The following is a 22,428-nucleotide window of genomic DNA, read 5'->3' as shown; positions in this document are numbered from 1 at the left end:
ACGTTCATGTTTCTCGAAAGAGTGGCCTCCAGGCCTCCAGCCTCACGAACACCTGGGTGCTGGGTAAAAGTAGAGCTCCATGAGCCCCGCCCCGTCAAATCCGAGTCTTTGGGGTAGAGCCTAGGAATTTTTTTTTTTTTTTAAAGAATCAATTTTATTTATTTTTGGTTGCATTGGGTCTTTGTTGCTGCATGCAGGCTTTCTCTAGTTGCGGCAAGCAGGGGCTACTCTTCGTTGCAGCGCGCGGGCTTCTCACTGCGGTGGCTTCTCCTGTTGCGGAGCACGGGCTCTAGGCGTGCGGGCTTCAGTAGTTGTGGCACGCAGGCTCAGTAGTTGTGGCGCACAGGCTTACTTGCTCCGCGGCATGTGGGATCTTCCTGGACCAGGGCTCGAATCCGTGTCCCCTGCATTGGCAGGCAGATTCTTAACCACTGCGCCACCAGGGAAGCCCCTAGGAATTTGCATTTTAAGCCAGCTAAGCATCTGATGGGCTTGGGGGTTGGAGAACCTACATGGGGGTATTTGGGCACAGGTAGGGACCTCAGAACAGTTTTCCTGCCAAGAGGGTGCTAGACGCGTGGGGAGAAATATTGAAAATGGGGATGGGAAAAAAACTTATACTGGGTAATGATAGCTGCTATCACCATCCTGAGCTGCCTTGTACCCAGCCCTATGGTGAGCACCACACCCACACTCTCGCAATCCCAGCAGCCAGGTGAGGTGGGGAATGCCCTCCTCCTCCCTGTGTTACAGATGTGGAAGCCGAATCAGAGGCCATCGCCCCAGGTTAGGAACTTACAGCCAAAGCCGGTGCTCTTATCCCTGGATGAATCAGCCTCCAGGTGCAGGCCCCATCCACGAGCCAGGCCTGTTTCCCAGAGGCTTTCTCCGCGACCGAAACTAGTCTCAGTGCTTTGCATAACAACCCCATGAAGCAGCTGCGATTATTTCCACCTTTTACAAATGAGTAAACTGAGGCCAGTAAGCTCAGGTTAGTAACATCCAAGATTTACGGGTGCCACCCCTGCCTCTCATGCCATTTTGGGGATGGGTGGTATGGGGGGAGCGTGTCAGAGAGAGACAGGATCCTAGCTTCAGCTACATGTCTATTTTTTATTCAATATATTAAATATATTAATCAGAAAAGTCACATACTATAAATCCAGGAAAATACACAAATATAAATGTCAGAATCTGTCACTTGTCTTCCTCCTAGAGTGAGTCTATGTACACGTGGAAGGAGGGCGGGAAGAGAGAGCAAGTAGGAGGAGGCTGGTGGGGGCCCGTCCCTCCCTCCCAAACCCCACTCCCACCTCAACCTCTTCCTTCCTGTATTTACAGCAGCATTCGGCTTATTTACAGCATGGCGGTGTGTGTGTTAAAAACGGTTTTATCTTACAAAAACATGAAGACCAGGGCTGGGCTGGGGGGTAAGACAAATAGTAAGGGTCACCCCTGTGAATGCATCCCCCCCTCCCCCCAGGGCATGAACTCCCTGCCGACCTCCCAGAGCAGGTGGCGGGGAGGGGCGGCCAGTCTGCAGCTCAGGCCCAAGCTGAGGGGTGGTGCTCCAGGGGTCCGTGGGCCGTGGGCTAAAGGCACGTGGGGTGGCGTATGAGCGTGCACACAGAGTGCACACGTGTTCCCGGGCTGGGGTCAGAAGGGCAGTGTGTCCATAAAGATCTTCTCGACGATGGGCGGAGGGGGCACCAAGTCCTCCAGCTTGAGGTAGAAGATGCGCTGCAGGCCCTGGGTGCACAGAGTCCGCAGCTCAGGCAGCTTGCCCAGCAGGCGTGACAGGCAGCTGGCCGGCTGAGGCTCGCCTGCCTCGGCCGAGACGTGCTCCTTCAGGCAGCTGGCGATGCGGTTCTGCAGCTCCTCTACCCTGCAAGGCTCCTGCAGCCCGTGCCGGTCTGCGGGGAAGGTGCAGGATTAGCTGCACAGCTGAGGAGCAAACGTCCCTCTCCCCTGCAGACCCAGCCTCTCCCAGGTCTCTGGAACGGCTGCCAGTGACCAGGCCCCACAGCCCTCTGCACTGTGCAAAAGCACAGGAGCCCGTTTCTGAGCCCCAGCAGAAGCCTAGCAAGGCACCAACGCTCATTATCCTCATCTTCCAAGTGACAAAGGGAGGCCCAGAGAGGTTAAATGACTCGCCTAAGGTCGCAAAAAGGAAATAAAACCCTACGCAGGTTTTCTGACGGGGCCAGTGTTGCTTTTTGGTTTTCTTCCCCCCAGACTGTTTGTGAGAAACCCTGGGTTTGAGCAGCAGTGTTTCAGAGGCCACCTCCAGGGAAAGCAGGCCTCAGAACCCACCATACTCTCTCTGCAGCCTAGAGTGCCTCAGATTTTGTCCTACAGTTTTTTGTCCTATGTAGCTTTGTGAAATTTCAGTTAAAAACATTAAGTGAAAAAGAGGTGGGGGCAGATTCTGGTGCTTTAAAAAATAAAGAGACCCGAAAACCTCCGCATCTAATGCCAAAAACTCCATCCCGCGTAATTATATTTACATGACGTACACAACGAGCACAGCTAATCTGCGCTGTTAGCAGTCGGGATGGCAGTCACCCTTGGGGGAACTGATGACCGGAAGGGGGCACAAGGAGGGGTTCTGGGGTCCCGGTCATGTCTGTTTCTTGATCTGGGTGCTATTTATGTGCACATGCTCCGTTTGTAAAAACTTCCTGTGTGCAACACGATTCAGTAAGATTTTAAAAGCAAACCCAAACTTTAGGCCACACATGACACCTACACCACCAGCATCTTCGGTCCTCTGGGATAACTCACAGGCTGGCTTGGTTTGCAGTCAGCCACAGCTGGGCCTGAACCCTGGCTCTGCCACCTGCCAGCTGTGTTGCCCTGAGCCATGCTTACCCCTCTCTGCATCTAATCACCCTCGCTTCACAAGGCGGGGGCCCAGGAAGCGCCAGATGCCCGCCCATCCAGGGCCAGGCCCTCAAGCCCTCCCCGTCTCCCCAGGTCTGTGGAACTAGCCACCCACCTGTGATGAGGACGAGCGCAGAGAGGCAGGCAAAGGCAGGGACATCGACGACCAGGCTGTGCAGGGAGCGAGAGAAGGCCAGGATGCTGTCGATCCAGTCCCCGAAGCCGCGGGCACACTGCAGCCGGTGCAGCACCAGGCCCGAGCAGAAGATGAGCTTCCCCTCAGCCGGCTTAGACCTGGTGGGCAGGGATGCAGACACTAGTCAGAGGGGCTTGAGGGCAGGGCGGCAGGGCGAGGGGTGAGCAGAAAGCTGCAAGCTCACCGGTAGGCCAGGCGGAGGATGAAGAGCTCCAGGAAGGCCGACTCCAGCAGCAAGTCCTGGTCCCCGGGGGACAGCTCGGCAAAGCCGGGGATCTTCTCAGCCCACTTGCGGATAACCTCCAGGGAACCCGAGAGCAGGTCGTAGAACTGCTGCACGTCCCCGGCATCCTCCTTCCCGAAGTGGGGCAGCACCAGCTCCTGGAACTAGGAAGCGGCCTGGCGGGGTCAGACCCCAGGAAAAGCGCCGCACCGAGGCCGCCACGTACAGCCATGTCGTGCCCTCCCTCGGATGCCAGATCCCGGGGGTGAGAGTGGAGCTGAGATTCCGCCCATGCTTGCTTGCTAACTTTCACATATTAACCCAGGGCCGCGGCTGCTAGAAGGAGCACGTTTTTCTAGTTGGCCACTGCCCAAAGGGGTACATTTTCCCATCTGGTCAGCCTGCAGGGGCCTCCTCTCTTTTCAATTTGTGGAACTGGGGGTTGTGGGGGGCTTTTCTAATGTGCAGGAAAGCACTGAATGCGGGGTGGGCGGGGCCTCACCTTGGAGTAGTCCAGTTTGGAAGTGCTGGGCCCTGAGTCCAGGTGTGCCCGGACCAGGGAGGTGAGGAGATTAGCAGGGGAGGCATCCGGGGGCTGCTTGGGCTTTGAAGGGAGCCGACCCCGCCGCCCCTTCAGGCTGTCTGTCCGGACAACTGCAGAGAAATGGGCAGGGGTGAGCAAGGGAGGAAGGGACCCAGGGAAGGGACTCTCGGCCCAAGCCGTGCACAGCAGTGCTGGGCAGCACCCCCAAGTCCAAGGACCTAGAGCCCCCGAGACCCAGGGGACTCTGCAGGGACCTCCCCCACCACAAGGCAGGCAGGTGGACCAGAGGTCAGGGAGGAAGTAGGGCCCAGGCATGCCCTCCCCTGCGGCCCACCAGAACAAATGTCTGGGGGTCTCTGCCGGCCCCACCCCACTCAGGCCCGCCTCTGTCCCACTGGGCCTGTGCCAGCCACCCACCTTCCTTCACCATGCCCACAGCCAGGCACTTCTGGAAGCGACAGAACTGGCAGCGGTTTCGCCGTCTCTTGTCCACAGGGCAGTCCTTGTTAGCCAGGCAGATGTACTTGGCATTTTTCTGCACTGTGCGCTGGGCGCGGGGGCAACACGGAACAGGCTGTCAGAGTGTGGGGATGGGGGGAGCCCAGGGGAGGGAAGCGTCCAGATCCTACTGCCATCGCAGACAAAAGCGCTCTCTGTTCACAGCTATTTTTCTAACATTTGGGTGGCAGGGGAGGGAGAGATGGATGGGTGGGGGAAGGAAGAGAAAAGTCTTGGGGACACTGGGGGAGGGTTCGGCCTCACCCTCAGGACACAAGATTAGGGGCTCAGGGCTCCCCAGCAGCCGGTACTTCTTAACGTGCCTGCGTCCGCCTGCCCCTTCCCTGGGGCAGACACGAGAGGGCTGAGGAGGGGCTGGGGGTGGGGACGGGAAGCGAAGCAGGCACCCAGCACTGGGACAAACACACAGCCTGTTCCCAAGTCCGCCCCCAGCCCTCAAGCACCAAGCCCTCTTCTCAGATCCTTTCATCTTGTGCCAGGAACACGAGTGCCTGGGGCCCCCCTTCCCACCAGGACCTTGACTGGGGGGAGGCCAGGCAGAGGACAGCTAGAGGCTGGTCACTGAACTTCCCCTCGTGGGTACCCCTGCAGCCCGCACCCTCTGCCCAGCTCTCACCCCTCCCTCCATTATCTCTACAGCCCCAGTCCCAGCATGAAAAGGTCCCAGGTCCCAACTCCCTGCTCCCAGGACAGTGGCCCATCTGGCAGGCCTGCCCTCTTCTAAAAGAGCAAAACTTGTTGGGAGGAGAACCCAAGGGAAGCCACCACAGACCCCGCAGGGGTGACAGAGCGGCCTGTCCCACCACTCATAAAAAGCTACCCCCCGGGCAGCCCAGTACCTTGAAGAAGCCCTTGCAGCCCTCACAGGTGCGGACACCATAATGCTGGCAAGAGGCGTTGTCCCCACACACAGCACAGCGGCCCTCGCTTCCACCCGGAGCCCCACTCCGGGCCTTGGCTGAGGTCACGGGCGCATCCACCATCCCCAAGCCATCAAGGTGTGAAGAAGCAGGTACCAGGCCTGGGAACGCTGTTGGCATGGAATAGCTCTCTCCCTCCCCCAGCTGGTGGGCAGCCTGCGAGGGGAACAGCTTCAGGGGGCTTTGGGCCAGGCTGGGACTGGGGCCGGTGGGAGGGCTGAAGGAAAAGAAGGTCGGCGGCTGGGGGGGCCCAGAAGCCTTGGGCAGCTGCTCTGTCCATGCCCGCATGCCTTCGTAAGTCTGGCTGGGCGAGAAGGGGCCGAAGGAGCCGTCCCAGGGAGAGAGCTGGGGCGGCTGGAAGCTGGGCGTGGACGGGGATGGGGCTGAGCAGGGACTGCCATAGTAGTCAGAGCCGCTGGAGGACAGGGTCTCATCGAGAGGGCCGCTCAGGGTGCCGGGGTAGCAGCCGTACACCTGGAAGTCTTCAAACTTGAATGAAGCAGAGGCAGGGGAGGTGGCTGATGATGAGGATGTGGAGGAGGCCGAGGAGGAGGCCGAGGAGCACGGCTGGGCTGTTCCCGGCAGCGGGTAGAGAAAGGTGTCAAACTCCCCTGTGTAGCCGTCCATGAAGGTGCTGAAGCTGGGCAAGGCAGTGGGGACAGCGGGGGCCGCCTCAGGGCTGGCCAGGTCCATGGTGGGCTTGCTGAGCTCGGGGGTCAGGGGGTCGCTTGTCAGGTGGTCACGGGGTCCTGGGCTTGGTGCTGGTGTCCCATACTGGGCTTGGATACAGGGCATCTCTGGAGAAGGAAGAGACCAAAGAGTGGGGAGGTGGGGGAGTCAGCGAGAGAAGCCTGAGGCCTGACCTCTAAGTATAGGCCCCTGAGCTGCCAGGTGGCAGGAATCCCAGCCAGACATGGGACACGAGGCGTTAGGGCCACAGCCCACCACAGAACCCAGGAATCCTGGCTCCCGGCCAGAGCACCATCTCGACCTCCATGTCACAAAGCCCCTGGGCAATGGCCCAGCAAGAGTGGGCTCAAGTCGGAAGGCCAGCCACACCCCAGGCAGCCTGGGAACCCTAGGGAAGGCATCCAGCCAGCATTTCTCTGCTGGAACAGGGGAAAGCTGTGTTCCTCCAGCCCCCTGCCCTTCCCTCACTGGGTAAGGCACGGGTGGGGGCTGGGAGAAGGGTGGGTGGGAGAGGCAGCCGGGCAAAGCCTGAGCCCAGTCCCGGCAGCAGATATGTTGTTCCTCCAACCTGGCACTTCTGGGAATATTCCCAGGCATGGCCCAGCCTCTCCAGAACCCCCTCTCCTCCTCCCCACACAGTGCCAGTGCCTGGGCTGAAGGACATCCTGCAAACGGAAGAGGAGCTGGGAGTGAAGGCCCAGCTGCCTACGAAAGCAGCCTAAGCAGCAGTGAGCCTGTGCCCCTCCACCCCCCACCCCTCAACCCCACCCCCGTCCCCACCCTATGTACTGAGCAAAGGCTGCAGATCCCACGCGCACCCCAGTCCTGCCATCTGGGGACAGGCACCCACTCTACACTGCCTGGGATGCTCCCAGAAGCAAAGAGAAAGGGAGCCCGGCCTCCTTACCCAGTCCCCAGCTCCCCAAGGGATCAGGTAACCTGGCTCCAGACCTTTAAAGGCCATATGCTGGAAGGGGGAGCATGAGGGAGAAAGCAGCCCCTGGACTTCCAGGAGAAGTCCTGAAGAGGAATTCCTCTGCTACCCCCAAAGCATTTCCCCCTGTTACTTTTATGAGAGCACTCCGAGTCCAGGAGACTTGAGGTGGCTATGCAGGGAAGAAGGGGAGCCTGCTGGTGAGTGACAGAAGCCTGAGTCCCTCCACTAAAGAGTTCTGTGCCCTGAAGAAACCAGGAGCTCAGGCAAAGGGGGTTACACCCTGCCCCAAACCTGAGGAGCCTGAAGGAGCAGAAAGAGCATCATTCAGGGGGGATCCTTAAGTTCGCAGACAAGTCGAAAACTAACACAGAGGAGGCTCTGGGACTGTTCCCCATCCCACGTCCTGGCTTGGGGGTCTCCATGACCCGGGCCTCATCAGTCAGGGAGGGAGGCTGGGTAAGAAAGCAAGCTGAAACAAAGAGTGCCATAACCAAGGGGGGACAGCAGGAGGGGGCAAAGGCTGGCATCACCTCCTGGCCAAGAGCCCAGGGAGTCCTCTGGTTCTAGCCTTTCTCCCACCTCCTTGGGCCCTGGACAGGGCAGCTCCACCCCTGACCTGACACTCCCACAACCAACCCAGACAACAGAGCCCCCAGAAACTCTGGCCCCACCCACCCAGTGGCACCCGTCCAGAGGCACTGAGCACCTGTAAGAGATAAGGGTGGCCACGTCTGCCTGCGCTACGACAGCCTGGGCAGGGATGGGTTTGGGTGGAGGAAAAGAGGCAGCAGCTACACAGGGTTGGGCTGGGTGTTCCAGCCTTATTCAAATCCCGTTTCTCCACGTGGACGTCCCACATCCGGATCAATCCCCACCAAACTACCCCCACTCCTGCCTTCACGCAGGTACTTAATGACACAAGATATGGACCTACGTCTAGCCTTTGGCGGAAGCACAGAGAGAAGGAAGAGGTGGGGTTGAAGGAGGGAGCAAGGAGAATCCAGCTTCAGGCGGGTCCTGGCAACAATGTGGTTTGCACCTGTTGTGCTAAACAAGCCTCAGGCTGCACCCTACCTGTACGATCCAACACAGACTGAGGCGGGAGTGGGGCGGGGGTGGTATCCTCTAGGTGGTACCACACCAGAGACTGCAACATTAACAACTGCCTACCAAGGATCCCGAAGAATGACGCTTTCCACCTCTCTCCCTCCCTCGCTCCCTCTTTCTCTCACACACACATACAGACAGACACAGATCCAAGCTACAGTAAAAACAATTTTCCCTACGCTTCCAGAGACCCTGCTCTTGCCGGTGAGAAGACTCCTTTATTGCAACACACAGCAGCACCCCCTGCACAGTTCAGCCAATGCTGACCTCAACAATCTAGACCTCTCCTAAGATAATTCAGGCAGAAACTTCCAGCTGGGGGTCACCACAAACTAAGCCACAGCTTCTAAAGTGTTAAGAAAACAACTAACAACTAACGGCTGGGGTGCGAGCTGACAAGCTGGGAAGAAGGAGACCCTTGTGGAAATTCAATCCTGGTAGGAGTCAGATACATCCCAGCAGCCCAAGCTCTGTGCACCTTCTCCCCCACGCACACCGTACTGAGACCCCAACCAGCAACTAAGTCCCAGGCGCCCTGTGCCCACTAAAGGACCCTGGGAGACAACTCTAGCCAGTCTCCTACTGAACAGGTCCCCATTGCTGGCGCCAACCTAACCCTCTGTGGCTTCCACCTTGCACGGACATCCCCCCGCCCCCGACACACACACACACACACACAGCGCTCAGTAAACTCCAGTCCGATCTGGGTCCTTACCCCTGGGTCCTCATCCCGTTTCAACCGCTAACCCCCAACGCCAGAGCTGCATCCTACCCCCGCCCTCCTTCATGCTGACCCTAAAACACCCTTTCTGCCCGCGCGAACACCCATCTCCTTCATGCAGCAACCCCCCCCCAACCCAAAACAGAGCTCTGTGGAGATGCACGCTTCCCGGGGGTCACCTACCCGGCTGGCTCCTGCTCCCCCTGCCCAGGACCGGCGCCCCAAGTCGCAGCCCGGTCCCGCGTGCGCTCCTCCACACTCCCCCAACTTTCGCAGCCTCCACCACTGGGACTCCGGTCGCGCCGGACCCTGCTCTTATGCGCTCCGTGACGCACGGGGAGGGGCGGGGGCGCCACTGACGCACGCGGCCCGGCGAGCTTTGGCCATACAAGGGCGCGGGGGGCGGCGCGGTTCCGGCGGGAGGCGGCCAGGGGGAGGCACGGGGACGGAGAGCCCGAGGGGGCGGGGCGAGAGGGGGGGCCTGGAATGTCTGCGCGCGTGACGCACGCGGGGTTCCATTGACGCAGGGAGCGCGGATTGTTTGATCTATAAATAGTCCCCTCTCACCCTCTGCGCCAGCTAAAAATAGCAGCTCGCGGACGCGCGAGGCTCCTCCGGCCGGACCCAGCACCGGCCCGGGGCCCCTGGAGCCGAAATAAGCAGCCCGAGGGCCAGAGGCCGAGAAAAGGGTGCTCTAGCGCCGTGGCTGCGGGGCTTCCCCGGACGAGGAGCTCCTCACCCTCCGGCTGCTCCCGGGAGCCACGACCGCGCCCGGCTCCGCTTTTGCACCCTCCCCAGCCCTTCCTGCGGGCCCGGGGTGCCCACTACCCTCCTGTGCGGCCCGGGGAAGGCCTAGGGCTGGGGCGGGCAACTCAGGGACGCACCCCGGGGAACCTGCGCCCCCCACCTCAGCCCAAGGCGCTGCCACTGCACTTGACCCTTCTTCCCCAGCGGGGTCTCGAGCTGAGAGGTTGCCCAGGGACGTCAGACACCACACTACCCCCACCGCGCGCGCGCACGCACACACACGCGCACACACACACACACACACACCCGCCTATTCCCTCCCCCCAATTTCTCATGCAAAGTACCTTCCGGAGGGCAGGGATTCGCCAAGCCCAAGACAGGCCAACGGGCTGTGCTTCACAGCTGAAGCTGATTTCTCACCACTACCCTCCCCAGTCCCTGACAGGGTGAAAGCACTCTAGTTGGGAAATTACAGAATTTCAGAACCGGGTGGAGCCTGAGAAATCTTTTCGAATCTGTGCCGACTCTTCCCCATTTTAGAAATAAACAGGCTCAGAAAAATAATGGCACTTGCTCAAGGTCACAGAGCAAGGTGGTGGCACACTGGGGTGGAACCTGACTACATCTCTAGGGGATCCCTTCACACCCTCCGCTGTCCATGATCAAGGAGTTCCCACCTGCAGCCTTCCCGGGAGCCCTCGCCTGCTAGGTGGGAGAGGAAGGAAGAAAAGGCTAATATTTAGAAGAAGAGAGCCCCTCCCCACACCCCTCCCACTCTCTCAACACTGAGCTTGCGCCCACGGACCCCACTCTGGCCTCCCCTGGTCACCCAACAGCACTTTCCTCTACCCTTGAGGCACTTCATGCTCCTCACTTCCACTCTCACCTCCGTCTCAGGTTTCCCACACCCTGCTCTCCAGCCCCCACTTCTGTCCACTCAAAGGTCCCACCAGCACCTCAAACGTCACCCATTCCAGACAGAGCTTGCCGTCTCTGCACTCCCTGCCTGCCACCCATCTCTGCTCCTGATGCCCCACATGCTACTTTTCACCTTTTCCTGAAATTGTATTTTGGAACTTCTCTTGGATCTTCCGTTCGTATTGCCAGCCAGAGCCCATGCCTCACTGGTGCCTGAAGGCAGCAGACCGGCTGATTGAGGCCAGCGACTTCCCCTTCTCCTTGCCCACATCCATTAAGAAACTGCCCCTTCACCAGCTTGCCTCCTCTTTCCAAACCCTACTGTCCACCACGGATGGAGCAGTCTTCATGTAACACCAGCATCATTCGGTGATCCGGTCAGAACCTAGCATAGCTCCCCCATTGCAGCACACAGTCTCAACATGGACCAGTCTTCAGAGAGCTCTGGCCTTTGCTAAAACATCTTCCAAAGACGCTTCACGGCCACCTGCGTGAAGGTGAAGTGTGGGCAGGCTGACGTTTAGCCCAAGTTTTGTTTTTCTTTGTCTTGGGCTTTTGCAGAAGATATTACTTGGATAAAAAGGATTCCACAGCTTAAAACTGGTTTGAAACCACTAAGATAATTCATTGTCTTCCCATTTTGCGGATTAGGACCCAAGGGCTCCCAGAAGAGCTGCACCTTACTCAGAAGCACAAGCAAGTCCGGGCTGGTGAAACTAACCCAGCTGGGTCACGGGCTGGTTTCCCCACCTAGCCCCCCGCAGCCTCAGAAAATAAAAACAATTCTAATGTGTTAGCAAAAGATGATTAGCCAGGCCAATGTTCTTCCCAGGTCAATGTTCTTCCCTCCAAAACTCATCAGCAAAAGAAAAAAAAGAAAAAAGAAAAAGTATATTAGCTGCAGCCTTAATGGCTCTTTGAAAGCTGACCTAGCCTTGAGCCCTAGCACCCCCTTTCTTCCCCACCACTTTCCATCTGTAAAGAGCAACACAGACCGTCCCCTACCTTCCCATGGGGAGGCCCACCCAGGAGCCCCAGGGAACTGAAGTGCGGTGAGGAGCTGTCCAGGTTCCCAGTCTAAATCTCCACGTCTCAGCATCCAGCCTCCAGATTTGTGCCTGCAGCCCAGGCCCCATCTCCGCGGGAGATTGCAGGTTTGGAGGCTGCAGTCTCGCTGCCCCAAAGGCAGAGGGTGGAAGAGACAACAGCAGCTGCCACCTGGCCATGCTTGTGGAGGTGCGGGATGCTGGGGGCTTGGAACACACTACACTCTGAAAATAAGTAAATAAGGAGAAAAAGGCAGTCCCTCTTTAGGAACACACCCAGGGAGCACCTAGCCTAAGACAGAGAGGGGAGAGGCGAGAGGGGCTTGGGGACCTCAGGCTTCATCCCTGCTGGCCAGATGCCCTCCAGGGAGGGTGGCCTGGGGCTCTGAGGTGGAATCTGGCCAAGGTGGAACTCTTGAAAAGGCATAACTGATGCAGACTTTGGGAGACCTAGAGCATAAGCTGGTCGAAGGCTGGACGGAGACTCCAAGGGACCCCACTAAGCCCAACCTTTAAGAGCAAGGTCAGAGTGAACAGCTCATTGTGGGGTAGGTAAGGGTTGGAAAGAGACAGGTAATGATGGCAGAGGTATCCAAAACTAGAGGTGAGGACCAGAAGGTAAGGCAGGGCCATGGTAACACAGGAAGGGCAGGGAAAGATGCTGTGCTGGAGACGAGACAGCTGCCCAAGGTCAGGCTCGCACAGCACAGCCCACCAATCTACCCTCACCACCCCCAGGCTCCCCACTGCTCCAATATAAAGACCTTGGGCTAAACCTTCCCACCACCCATTGGGCACATTGTTCCTCTTCCTTCTATTCTAATCCTACTGATCCTCTAAGACTTCAGCTCATAACACCCTCCTGGACCAGCCTAACTCTAAATAATAAGTACCTTCTCACTGGAGGGTTTGGGGGGAGGGGGAGTGAGGAATACCAATGAAGGGTCAGACCTCGGCTTAGGGCACTTCACATGGATTCTTCCACTTAACCCTCTCCCTAACCTTCTATGTTTGGAATTACCACCTACATTTTATAAATGAGGAGGTGGAGGCTTAGGGGCCAGGAATCAGACTCCCCTAACTCCCAGTTCTGTGCTAGACCCACTGCCCTCAACTCTGAACTCCAGAGCTGTGGCTTCTGGCCCCATGAGCCTTGACTCTTACAAGTGCACCACAGAGCTGGTACGCACACGGCCTATAAACTGAACACAGCAGTGCCTATGAGGGCGTCTTTGGGGGGACTGGAAGCATCCCGGTTCCTAGTCTGAACGATGGTCACCTGGGTGTGTTCAGTATGGAAAAGTAATCACACTATATACTCTTTAAGATTTCAACGTCTATGATTTGTATGCTTTTTTGTATGTATGTTATACTTTCAGAAATATAAGTTTATTTACAAAAATAGCCACACTTAAATGGGAGAGACATATTTATTCAAATGGATGCAGATGCCGCTGGAATTTACTGAAATCACAGAGAAACAGTGGCTGTTTCTCATTATGTATTTGTTCTATCAACACATACTCAAGAGCACAGCTACGGTTAGGGGAGGCTGCAGCATCTGACATTAGAAAGGGGTCCTCTCGCAGTATGTTTCCTGAACCACTCAGCTCGGGCCTGGCCCCTGCTAGTCAAATCTTGTGGGGCTCGGGGACTCTCGTGCTCAGGCCATCCCTCCCCCGACAACCAATGTGTGAACGTGAGGGCAAGGCCCTGTCTCTCCCACCTGGGCAGGAGGCCCCTTCATGCATCCTCAACAGGCAGGGCAGGCCCAGGGCAGGCCGCAAATGGGCAGCCAAAGTACACCAAAGTACACCAAAGTACACCATCGTCCCCCAGCCAAGACAGTGGGTAAATAGGAGATGGAGGAAGTGGAACTGCACAGCCCCTTTCCCACGCTGCCCCGCCCACCTCAGGCTGGCCCCTGCCCCTGCGGAGCAAAGGGCAGGAACTTGCCCTACTTTCACCAAGACCATCCCCACCCATGGGCCCCCACACCCTTCCCACAGGGTGGGCAGAGGGAGTGAGCTTTGCCTTCTCCCCAGAGCTTCCCCACCTTAGCCCCAGGACCTATCACCAGGCCTGACCCGGCCACTTCCTCTTCCTGCCCTGGCAGCAGGCAGGGGGATTTGTGCGGTGGGCAGGGAAGCTCTGCCTACTGCCCCAGGGGGCTTCCACGGACAGCTCTGGGAACTGAGGATGTAGGGGCAGGCCCAGGTCTGATCTTCTGGCCCTTGTCCAGGCCCTGCCATGACCACACGTGTCGTTACCTCCCAGAACACAGGCTCCCAAGGACACGGGCAGGTCAGCCGCCGCCCTCCACTTCTCACCCCAGCCCCCAACAGAGGCAAAAGATAAAGGAACTCTCAGAGGCATCTTTGACCTGGAGCCAGCAAGCCTGGTGTGTGACCCGGGGCCAGTCCCTTGCCCTCTTCGAGACCGTTTCCTCATCTGCCCAATGCTGACAACATCACTCGTCCCGGTGCTGTTAGAATTCAAGTCACTAACGGAAGGGGGAGGCTCGCAGTGAAATGGGAGCACTGTCTGGGGACTGGGGCTCTAGGGACCTGCAGCAGGGTCCCGAGGCAGGCACAGAAAGGAGACACCAGAGCCGTCAGCTCGACTGGGGAGCCAGCACCCTCCTTCTTCAAGAACCTGAGATAAACAGTACCCCCATCCCCACCTCTCCCTCTCCAGGGCTGCGTGAAAGGAAATGAGAGTATGCCCAGAGATGTGGCTCCAACCAGCACCAGGAAAATTCCAGACTGTATGCAGCAAGTGCTCAATTGATACTCTGAAGAAAGCTGGTTAATTGAGCAGGTCAGACCTCTCTCCACAGAGGTCATTTTCAGTCCAGTGATTTCTCAACCCCCAGCCTGCTAACAGGCCAGAAGGAATCAACATACAACATAAAGGAACAAGATCAGACTTCAGGAAGAACGTTCAGACAGAGCTGGAAAACACAGACAAGATCATGGAGTTCCTCTGGGAAGAGGTGGCCCACGCCTCATTTGTAGCCTCCTCAAATCTCCTTCCATGGGCTTCCCTGGTGACGCAGTGGTTAAGAATCGCCTGCCAATGCAGGGGACACGGGTTCGAGCCCTGGTCCGGGAAGATCCCACATGCTGTGGAGCAACTAAGCCCGTGCGCCACAACTACTGAGCCTGTGCTCTAGAGCCTGTAAGCCACAACTACTGAGCCCACGTGCCACAACTACTGAAGCCCGTGCGCCTAGAGCCCGCAACAAGAGAAGCCACGGCAATGAGAACCCCGTGCACCGCAACCAAAAGTAGTCCCTACTCGCCGCAACTAGAGAAAAGCCCGCGGGCAGCAACGGAGACCCAACGCAGCAAAAAAAAAAAAAAAAATCTCCTTCCATGCCCCTCAGTCTGCTCAGCTCCTGGCCAGCTCTTCTCTCCCCCACCCTTGGGGGCTCTCCCACCACCTTGCACAACATCAACAACCCACCAAATTCTCCTGTCCCTGCCCAAGGTCTCCACCCAGCCTCCTTGGGCAAAATTTCAAATTCCAAAATAAAAACCCTCTGATAACGAGGCCCAGCCGGAAAGACTGATGCATTTTCCTATTGTTAAAGTATTTTTAGTCACAGGCTCTGGATTCGTTTAAAGACTCACGTTCAGAAAGGGAAAAATTTTTTTTCAAGAACCGAGAAGGAGAGCACACAGCCTCCCACGTAAGGAGCTCCGCTTATTCCACGCCGGCCCAAGCCCCTGGCCCGGCTCCCGGGGAGCGTGTTTGTGGCAAGCCGGTTGGCGGACTTGCCAAGCCTCGCTCCAGTCCTGCTTCTCAGGCACCAAACCAGGCAGGAAGCCAGGCAAGGAGGGCGGGGCAGGGGCCGAGGGCTCAGGGACGTCAATCCACAAGTTCAGACCCCAAGTCCCAACCAGCTGGGGGGCCAGGGACCCTACTCAGGGACGAGTGCTGAGGTACCTGACTGACACCCAGCTCACTCCAGCATCCCTCCCCAGCCTGAGCCGACCAGTGTTATCCAGGCCGGGCCAACAGGGCAGGAGGATGGAAGACCCTGTTGCAAATCTCTGAGGAAGGAGAGAGATGGCATCACGTATTTCCTCGTCTCCTGGTTCTCAACCACAAAGTGGTCGAAGTCCAACTCCCATCATCCAAGTGCCATCAAGCCTTTACTCTCATTCCTTGGGAGGGTCGGCCACCCTTGCTTTCTCCTCCGCCCCTCCTCCTCTCGAGGCCAAAGAAACCACAATGCGGACAGTCACAATGGAAAAAGATCCAAACAGCCCAGCCCCTGTGCCTCGGTTTCCCCATTCCTAAGACTCACCAGCTTCCTCCACACGATCTGCTTTGATTCTCTGAGGTCCTGGACAACTGCACCAAGGGAGAATCCCGGGGTTGGTTGGGGACTCTTCCCGGTGGCCTCAGGAAGCCCTGCGGGAAGAGACGTGACCGCCCAGTCAGCCCGTCCTGCCGACCGAGGCTGTGCACCAGCTGAGTGGACTCAGGATGTGGAGCGGCCTCCAAGCCAGCATGTCCTCCTCTGTTTATATAGCTGAAACCAGAGCTGGCCTCTGGGGGCAGGGGGAGCTGCCTCAGGGCCCTCTTGGCTGAGGCCTGACTTTGGCCCAGGTCAGCAAGAGCCTAAAATAGTCAGCTGACGGGAGCCCCGGCATGAGCGTGACCCTGGGCCCATGCCCGGGCCTGGCAGACAGGTGCCCACGTCACAGGACCAGCAGCTCTAGCGCTCATGGAGCCCCCGCTGGCAGCCCTCACGGTGGCCTTGGCAGCGTCTCTGGCATGGGAATTCGACCCAATCATCACCCTCACCCAGACAACGGACTGACCGCAAGGAATTCTGACCCCAGGAGCCACTGGGTACCCAGAGGGAAGGCTAGGCGCTCAGCAGGCCGCGTCTGACCTGAGGGCGGAGGTGGGGGCTGAGCGGAGGGAAAGACTCCCGGCCGCTGCTGTCATCTTCACTCACGTGCTTCCCGAGTCCAGATGTCTGGCTGACCAGGGACACCTGCTTCTTCCACTTACAGTAATTCCTCGCCCTGCCCCAGCCCGAGGTTGGTGGCACAGCGCCTGCTGCCAGCAAGAGGCCAGGTGCATACCCAGCGCAGCCCCCGGAACAGGAGGCCCTGCTTCCCAGGGCTTTCCCTCCTTCCCTCCAGGCTTGGAGGGCTGGTACCCCATCCTCCCCATCCCAGCCACCTCTCTGGGACTCTCTACACCTCGAACACCAACTCCACAAGAGGCAACAGAGTTTGAGGGTCCAGGGGGGGATACTGAGCCAGCTCCTGCTTCATCCGGGGATCTCTCAAGGCCTGAAGGGAGTGTTGCTCAGAGATGACCCCCGTTTCTGGGGAAGGAAGAAGGGAATAACAGGGTCTCTGTCCAGGGCGCCAAGCTGAACTCCAGCTCTCTCAGGTAAACACGGTGACCAGGACTATGTACCCTTGACCCCGCCCCAGTATCTCAAGTCCCCATGGAAAGGCCTGGTGGAAATCCCATTCCCACACTCCACCCCTCACCCACAGATCAGCTTGTGTCTTCTCTCGAGGCATCTTCAGGCAAGGAAGGTGTGTCCTCCACCAGCTGACCAGGCCACTGGGCTTGCCCAGAATCCAGAAGACCTGGATTCTGAGCTTGGGTCTACATGTCCTCAATGTAGGACCTTGAAAAGTGCCTTTTCCCCCCTCTAACTCAGTTTCTTCAGCCACAAGAAGAGGAGGGGAGCTAGACAGCCAAGGATTTCTCTGGCCAAGCCCACAAGTCTGAGACTTTCCCTCTCAGGGATGTTGGATGAATAGTGAAGGGTCTGTCCCTGCCCTTTGTCAGCAAGATCCTCCCCATTCATAGAGCCATCTCCCCATACCAGACCCCACAGGACCTATAGGCCCACCACAGAAGGGGGCAGTCATCACCCTTTCAGAGAGGCAAGAGGTGGTCCCAGTTTCCCTTCATGCACTCCCCTGGTACAGTGTCTACATCCTAGGAACAAGGCAGCTTCCCATCCCCCAGGTCTGCCCCACTATACTCCCAGCCTGGCCTTGAGCTACACAACCCCACCCCATCGGCTTCCTGGAACCAGACACATGCTGCCCTGGGAGCAGCTGTCATCCCCGACAACCCCATGACACCCAGGCCCAGAGCCCCCCAGTCTGTCCTGCTAAGAAAGTCAGGCTTTCCCCCTTCCCTGCCCCCGCGTTGCCCCCACCACTGAAGAAATCAGATCTCCCCATGCTGAGCAGCACCTCACCTACCACCTCTGCAGGGCTTCCCCCTCCATCCCCCAAACCACATCCGCTTCAGGCAGCTCCACACCCACCTCAGCCCCCCAGCCACCCGCTCAAGGGCCCCGGGGCTGTACAAAGGGTAACAGCAGGGCACTCACCACTCTGGATGGACCAACAGACCTTGAACAACACTCGACCATCCCTCGGGCCTTCAGGGCCTGGCAGAAGGCGCTGACACCAGGGAGGGGCTGGGGCTGGCCTCTGTCCACGGTGGAGGCCTACAGAGGGAGAGTCCACGCGAGAGAGGAGGAACCAGCCGGCAGGACCATTCCCTGGAGACAGCACAGCCAGAAAACACAGGAGTGGGAACAGAAGCAGGACCCAGGCCATGAAGGGGGACAAGCCAGCCCAAGGGCCTCCCCGAGCTGGGCGTCAGAGGCTGGGGGCCCACACCGCAAGCAAACAGCACTTGGGAATGTGGGGTGTGGCCAGGAGCTGCCGACAGTGTCTGGGGCATCTCAGGGCCCTGGAGACACAGCCCCTCAGCTTCACATCCCACTCCTGGGGGGAGGGGCGTACCTCAATCCAGCTTTCAGCTCCCTGACGTGCACAAAAGGGCATGTTGTAGGCAGAGAAAAGGGAGCTATTGTGAGGACAGAGCAGAATACCCCTCTCTCCTTTAAGGGGCTCCAACTTGGCCCCCAAAGCCTCAGAGGCCGCAGAGCAAGGGCTCCATGCCCCCATCTCTAGGCAGCCCAGCCTTCTAATCCGAGCCATGGGGACTCTCAGGAAATCCTCTCTGAAGGGATTCCAGACACAAAACTGGAAGGTCCAGCTTGGGGTAGAGTGGTTAAGAGCACGGACGCTGCATCCCTGTTGCCTGGGTTCAGATCCTGGCTCCATCACTTGTAACCTTAGGCAAGTTACATAACTTCTCTGTTACTCATCGGTGAAAATGAGAATCTGTAGGACTTCTCTGGTGGCGCAGTGGTTAAGACTCCGCCTGCTAATGCAGGGGACATGGGTTCAAGCCCTGGTCTGAGAAGATCCCACATACTGCGAAGCAACTAAGCCCGTGCGCCACAACTACTGAGCCTGCGCTCCAGAACCTGTGAGCCACAACTACTGAGCCCACATGCTGCAACTACTGAAGTCCGCGTGCCTAGCGGCCGTTGTCTGCTACAAGAGAAGCCACCACAATGAGCAGCCCATGCACCGCAACAAAGAGTAGCCCCCGCTCGCTGCGACTAGAGAAAGCCTGCATGCAGCAACAAAGACCCAACGCGGCCAAAAAATTAATAATAAATAAATAAATAAATCTAAAAAAGAAAAAGCGAATCTGTAATTGACATCTCTAAAATTAACAACCATACGGTTACCAGCAGGCTTAAAATGAGCTCATATGTGTAAAGGACTTAAAACAGTGCTAGATATACATAGATGCTATCATTATTAGGAGAAATTGAATGAAGACACATAAAAGCTAACCCCAGACCCTGGTTCCTATTCCAAGCCACTTCTGGGCACCTGGCCTCTACTTCCAGAGCCACCTGTGTGTGTCACCCCTCCAGCCTCTTCAAGCTCTCCCCCTGACCCTGCTGGTGCCAAAGCCTTCAGCCAGGGCAACACAGACCCCACTTCTCTCCTTCCCTTTTCCTACCCTTACTCAGCCCTCGCCTCTCTTGACCGGGGCCCCAAGGTGAGGGCAGGACCAGCCAAGGCGTGATCTTCCCTGGTTATCAGGATGCCCTTCAGGCCGAGATGAGATCTGGGAAAAGAGAAGTAGATGCTTCCACGGTGGCAGGCAGAGGGAGTGAGGAGGAGGGGGTCCCAGAGGGTAGGTGATGGACTCCTTCACCCTCCTAACCTCTGTCCCAGGGTCCACAGGCTAAGGGGAGCTCCTCTGGCCCATGGTACCCAGATTCTCCTCTTACACAGCTATTAGCACCCCGATATCCCTGTGGGTATAATGGGGAGCAGGGCATGAAGAAGGGGAAGGCGGTCTGGATCATCTGGAGGGAGTCCGACCCCAAACAGAAGGCAAAACCAGGCTGCAAACCTGGCCCAGCCCACAGCCTACACCTGCTTCCCAAAATGACCCTGTCATCTTCCCGTACCCCAGAAACGGTCTGCGGTCATGCCCTAGCCTCCCCCCATCCCCGACCCCACCAACCTTCCCTTTTCTCCCTTCCAGCCCACAGCTGAGGACAAAGGGTAGGGAGGGCCAAACACCTCCTACCACAGTCAGGCCCAACCTGAGTGCCCGGGAAGACCCTGTATCTGAGAACAGAGGTCAGAGTAGGGGATCCAGTTGGTGCCCAGAAAGTGATTCATAACATCTTAGAGCAGCCATCTGATCCCACCTCCTGCCCCCCCATCAAAATCCCATCCTCAACAGTCATTCCACAAGCATTTACTGAGGGCCTACTGCGAGCCAGACAGTGAGCTTCAAACAGTGGGAGATCCAAGAAGCAGCAAATCAAGATACCTGGGCCCCAGGAGGTTACAAGGCAGGAATGAATCAAGGTCGGTTACAATCAGCACTGTGCAGAGGACAAACCAAGGGCTGAGTGGGCTTGGAGGAGGAGAAAGTGATTCCCCCCACAAAGGAAGTGGGAGCCTCAGGCCAGACTTCAGTACCCAGCTCCTGCTCCCCTTCCTTGCTGTGCTCCAGCCCCATGGGCTTTCTTTCCCCACTCAGAGCCTCTGAGTCACTGCCTGCAATGTCTGTATGGCTAGCGCCTTCTCATCAATCAGGTTTCCATTCCCATTTCACCTCCACTCCCACCCCGCCGTATGAACCTATTTTTATCATCTCCATAGGACTAATGCTGTGCATCTGTTTACGCATCTGTCTCAACTGCTGCAGAGTTCAGTCTCTAAACCAGAGCTCAGTACTAATAGGTGCTCAGTAAGTATTTGTGGAATGCGGGAGAGGGGGACTCAGACATGCCTGCGTCAGGACGGGTTTAGGAGGAGGGTCAGACAGTCACTTGGAAGGAGGCAGGGAGAACACTGCAGCTAAGGAGCTGTCCCTTCCATTTGGGGGCAGACCCAAACTCCAAGGGTTCTTTCCTATGTTGAGTCACGACTGACTAAAGAGCCCCCAGCCCTGGAGATCCCAGCCCTGCATGAACCCACCTGAAACCTCCTTCTCCTCCTTCCTATCAACTGAGTCTTTTCTTATCTGAACTCCTTGCAACAGGACATGAATGACAGACCCTCTGCAGCCCTGGTGGCTTCCTGATGGCATAAACTCTGCATTGGCCAATGTCCCCACCCAGAAATGGGCATATTACTATTATCAACAATAACAACAGCAGCTAATATTTGTTGAACACCATATGCTAAATATATCACTAAGCACTTTACACTCGTGTTCTCATTTTAGCCTCACAACACTGTGAGAAAAGCATTATTCTTACTATGAACATTTTAACAAGGAGGAAACTAAGGCACAGAAATGTTAAGCCATCTGCCCAAGGTCACACAGCTAGGAAGTGACAAAGCTAGGATTAGAACCCAGGGAGCCCAACCAGGGAGCCCAGGGCCAGGCATCCCCCTTCCCTCCTTGGACCTGCTTAGTGGGCACAGAGCAATTTGACAGCCAACACCAGAGAACCAGTGGGAAGCTCCGGGGCCTGGGTTGCTGGGTTGAACCTCTCAGCTAATTTTCTTAACTCCAACACAGGCCTCAACATTCATAATCAGTCTCATTCATCCTGTTAAGACTTGGCCCATCCTTCTGCCTGGCTGCCATCGCTTGGAATCTTGGCTTTACCATACTATACATTTGTCATTGTCATTCCTCTCACCTCTAGGTCACTACAAAGAGTTGGCTGGCTTCCCTTTCAAGTCTTCATCCAATTCACTTGGTGTGGGTCTAGGACCAAGCCTGAAGTCACCACTGAAGCCTCCTACTACATCAGCACGCTTTGGGCATAACTACTCTCAATCCACCTACCTCTGCCCAGCCTTCCTTTTCCCAGCACACCCCTAATACTAGCCCCCAACCCAAATTATTACTCCACTGGAAGCCACCTCTGCAGCATTTCTAATCCCAGGTCCGCTCCTTACTCCACGAGACCCTCTCCAGGCTCGGCTTCTCGGCTCAGTCCCACGAAGGGGTTGCACCGGGCAACTCTGGTCCCTCCCGGCTCGGTGTCCTGGCAGCCGAGCTCCCTAACTCCTGGAAGCCAGCGGGGAAATGGAAGGAATTTCTCCGGCCTGGCCACCTCCAGCACCCCTCGCGGGCCAAACCCCACCCTTGGCGGGCTGGGGCGAGAAAGCGCTGGCCGCCACACTCGGGGGCTGACTCGGATCTAGCCGCTTCCGCCGGGAATCCAGTCCCTGCCCCCACGCCCCCCGGTCTCCAAGCGGGATTCAAGGCGCGGCCCCGACCCCCGCCACGCACCCGCGCAGACCCCATCCTTCCCGGGGCGCCCGGAGCCCCCTCCCCGGCCCCCTCACCTTGCCCGGCTCGCCTGGCTCGCCTCTCCGCCCCCGCCTTCCGGGGTCGCGCCCCCGCCGGCTGGGAGCGGCTCGGCAGCGCAGGAGCGCCCATGGCCGGGCGGCCGGGGGTCGCGGGCGCCGCGCGGGGGGCCCCACTGTTCCGCCGCCGCCGTCTCGCGCTCCTGTCGCCGCGCCGCCGCGGCCCCGCGCCCCCCGCCCCCGGGGAGCCCCCCCGCCCCCCAGTTCCGGCCGCGACCGCGCCCCCCGCCCCCGCAGCCGCCAGCGCCGCCGCCCC

General features: G+C 57.8%; 1 protein-coding gene across 7 annotated transcripts; it reads right to left on the bottom strand.

Annotated features, from left to right (window-relative positions):
• Positions 1-1,093: 1,093 nt before the first annotated feature.
• Positions 1,094-22,293, bottom strand: NR4A1 (nuclear receptor subfamily 4 group A member 1). 7 transcript variants are annotated; one of them, XM_036865227.1, is made up of 9 exons: positions 22,152-22,181; positions 17,840-18,013; positions 15,767-15,873; positions 5,205-6,082; positions 4,264-4,393; positions 3,805-3,956; positions 3,264-3,466; positions 2,999-3,177; positions 1,094-1,913 (listed from the first exon to the last, which is right to left on the bottom strand). In XM_036865227.1, exons 4-9 carry the CDS (start codon positions 6,078-6,080, stop codon positions 1,657-1,659), a joined length of 1,797 nt encoding a protein of 598 aa, XP_036721122.1. In that variant the 5' UTR covers positions 6,081-6,082; positions 15,767-15,873; positions 17,840-18,013; positions 22,152-22,181; the 3' UTR covers positions 1,094-1,656. The 7 variants fall into 7 exon arrangements, with proteins under 7 accessions (XP_036721122.1, XP_036721119.1, XP_036721124.1 ...); XM_036865224.1 differs by lacking the exon at positions 22,152-22,181 and adding an exon at positions 19,342-19,423 and having other exon boundaries at positions 17,840-18,594; XM_036865229.1 differs by lacking the exon at positions 17,840-18,013 and having other exon boundaries at positions 22,152-22,170.
• Between the last annotated feature and the right edge of the window lie 135 nt (positions 22,294-22,428).

The sequence above is a fragment of the Balaenoptera musculus genome, chromosome 10, assembly GCF_009873245.2.
Source record: "Balaenoptera musculus isolate JJ_BM4_2016_0621 chromosome 10, mBalMus1.pri.v3, whole genome shotgun sequence".
Lineage (NCBI taxonomy): Eukaryota > Metazoa > Chordata > Mammalia > Artiodactyla > Balaenopteridae > Balaenoptera > Balaenoptera musculus.
The sequence above is the reverse complement of the archived record's forward strand: the minus strand, read 5'-3'. Positions and strand labels throughout refer to the sequence as shown.

Bases quoted from the DNA above. Each gene is read 5' to 3' on its own strand.
- NR4A1 (XM_036865222.1), bottom strand. From the start codon at position 22,245: ATGGGCGCTCCTGCGCTGCCGAGCCGCTCCCAGCCGGCGGGGGCGCGA. The intron at 4,394-5,204 runs GTACTGGGCTGC...CCCCGCGCCCAG, and splicing joins GCTGCAAGGGCTTCTTCAAG to CGCACAGTGCAGAAAAATGC. The intron at 3,178-3,263 runs GTGAGCTTGCAG...CCTGCCCACCAG, and splicing joins ATCCTCCGCCTGGCCTACCG to GTCTAAGCCGGCTGAGGGGA.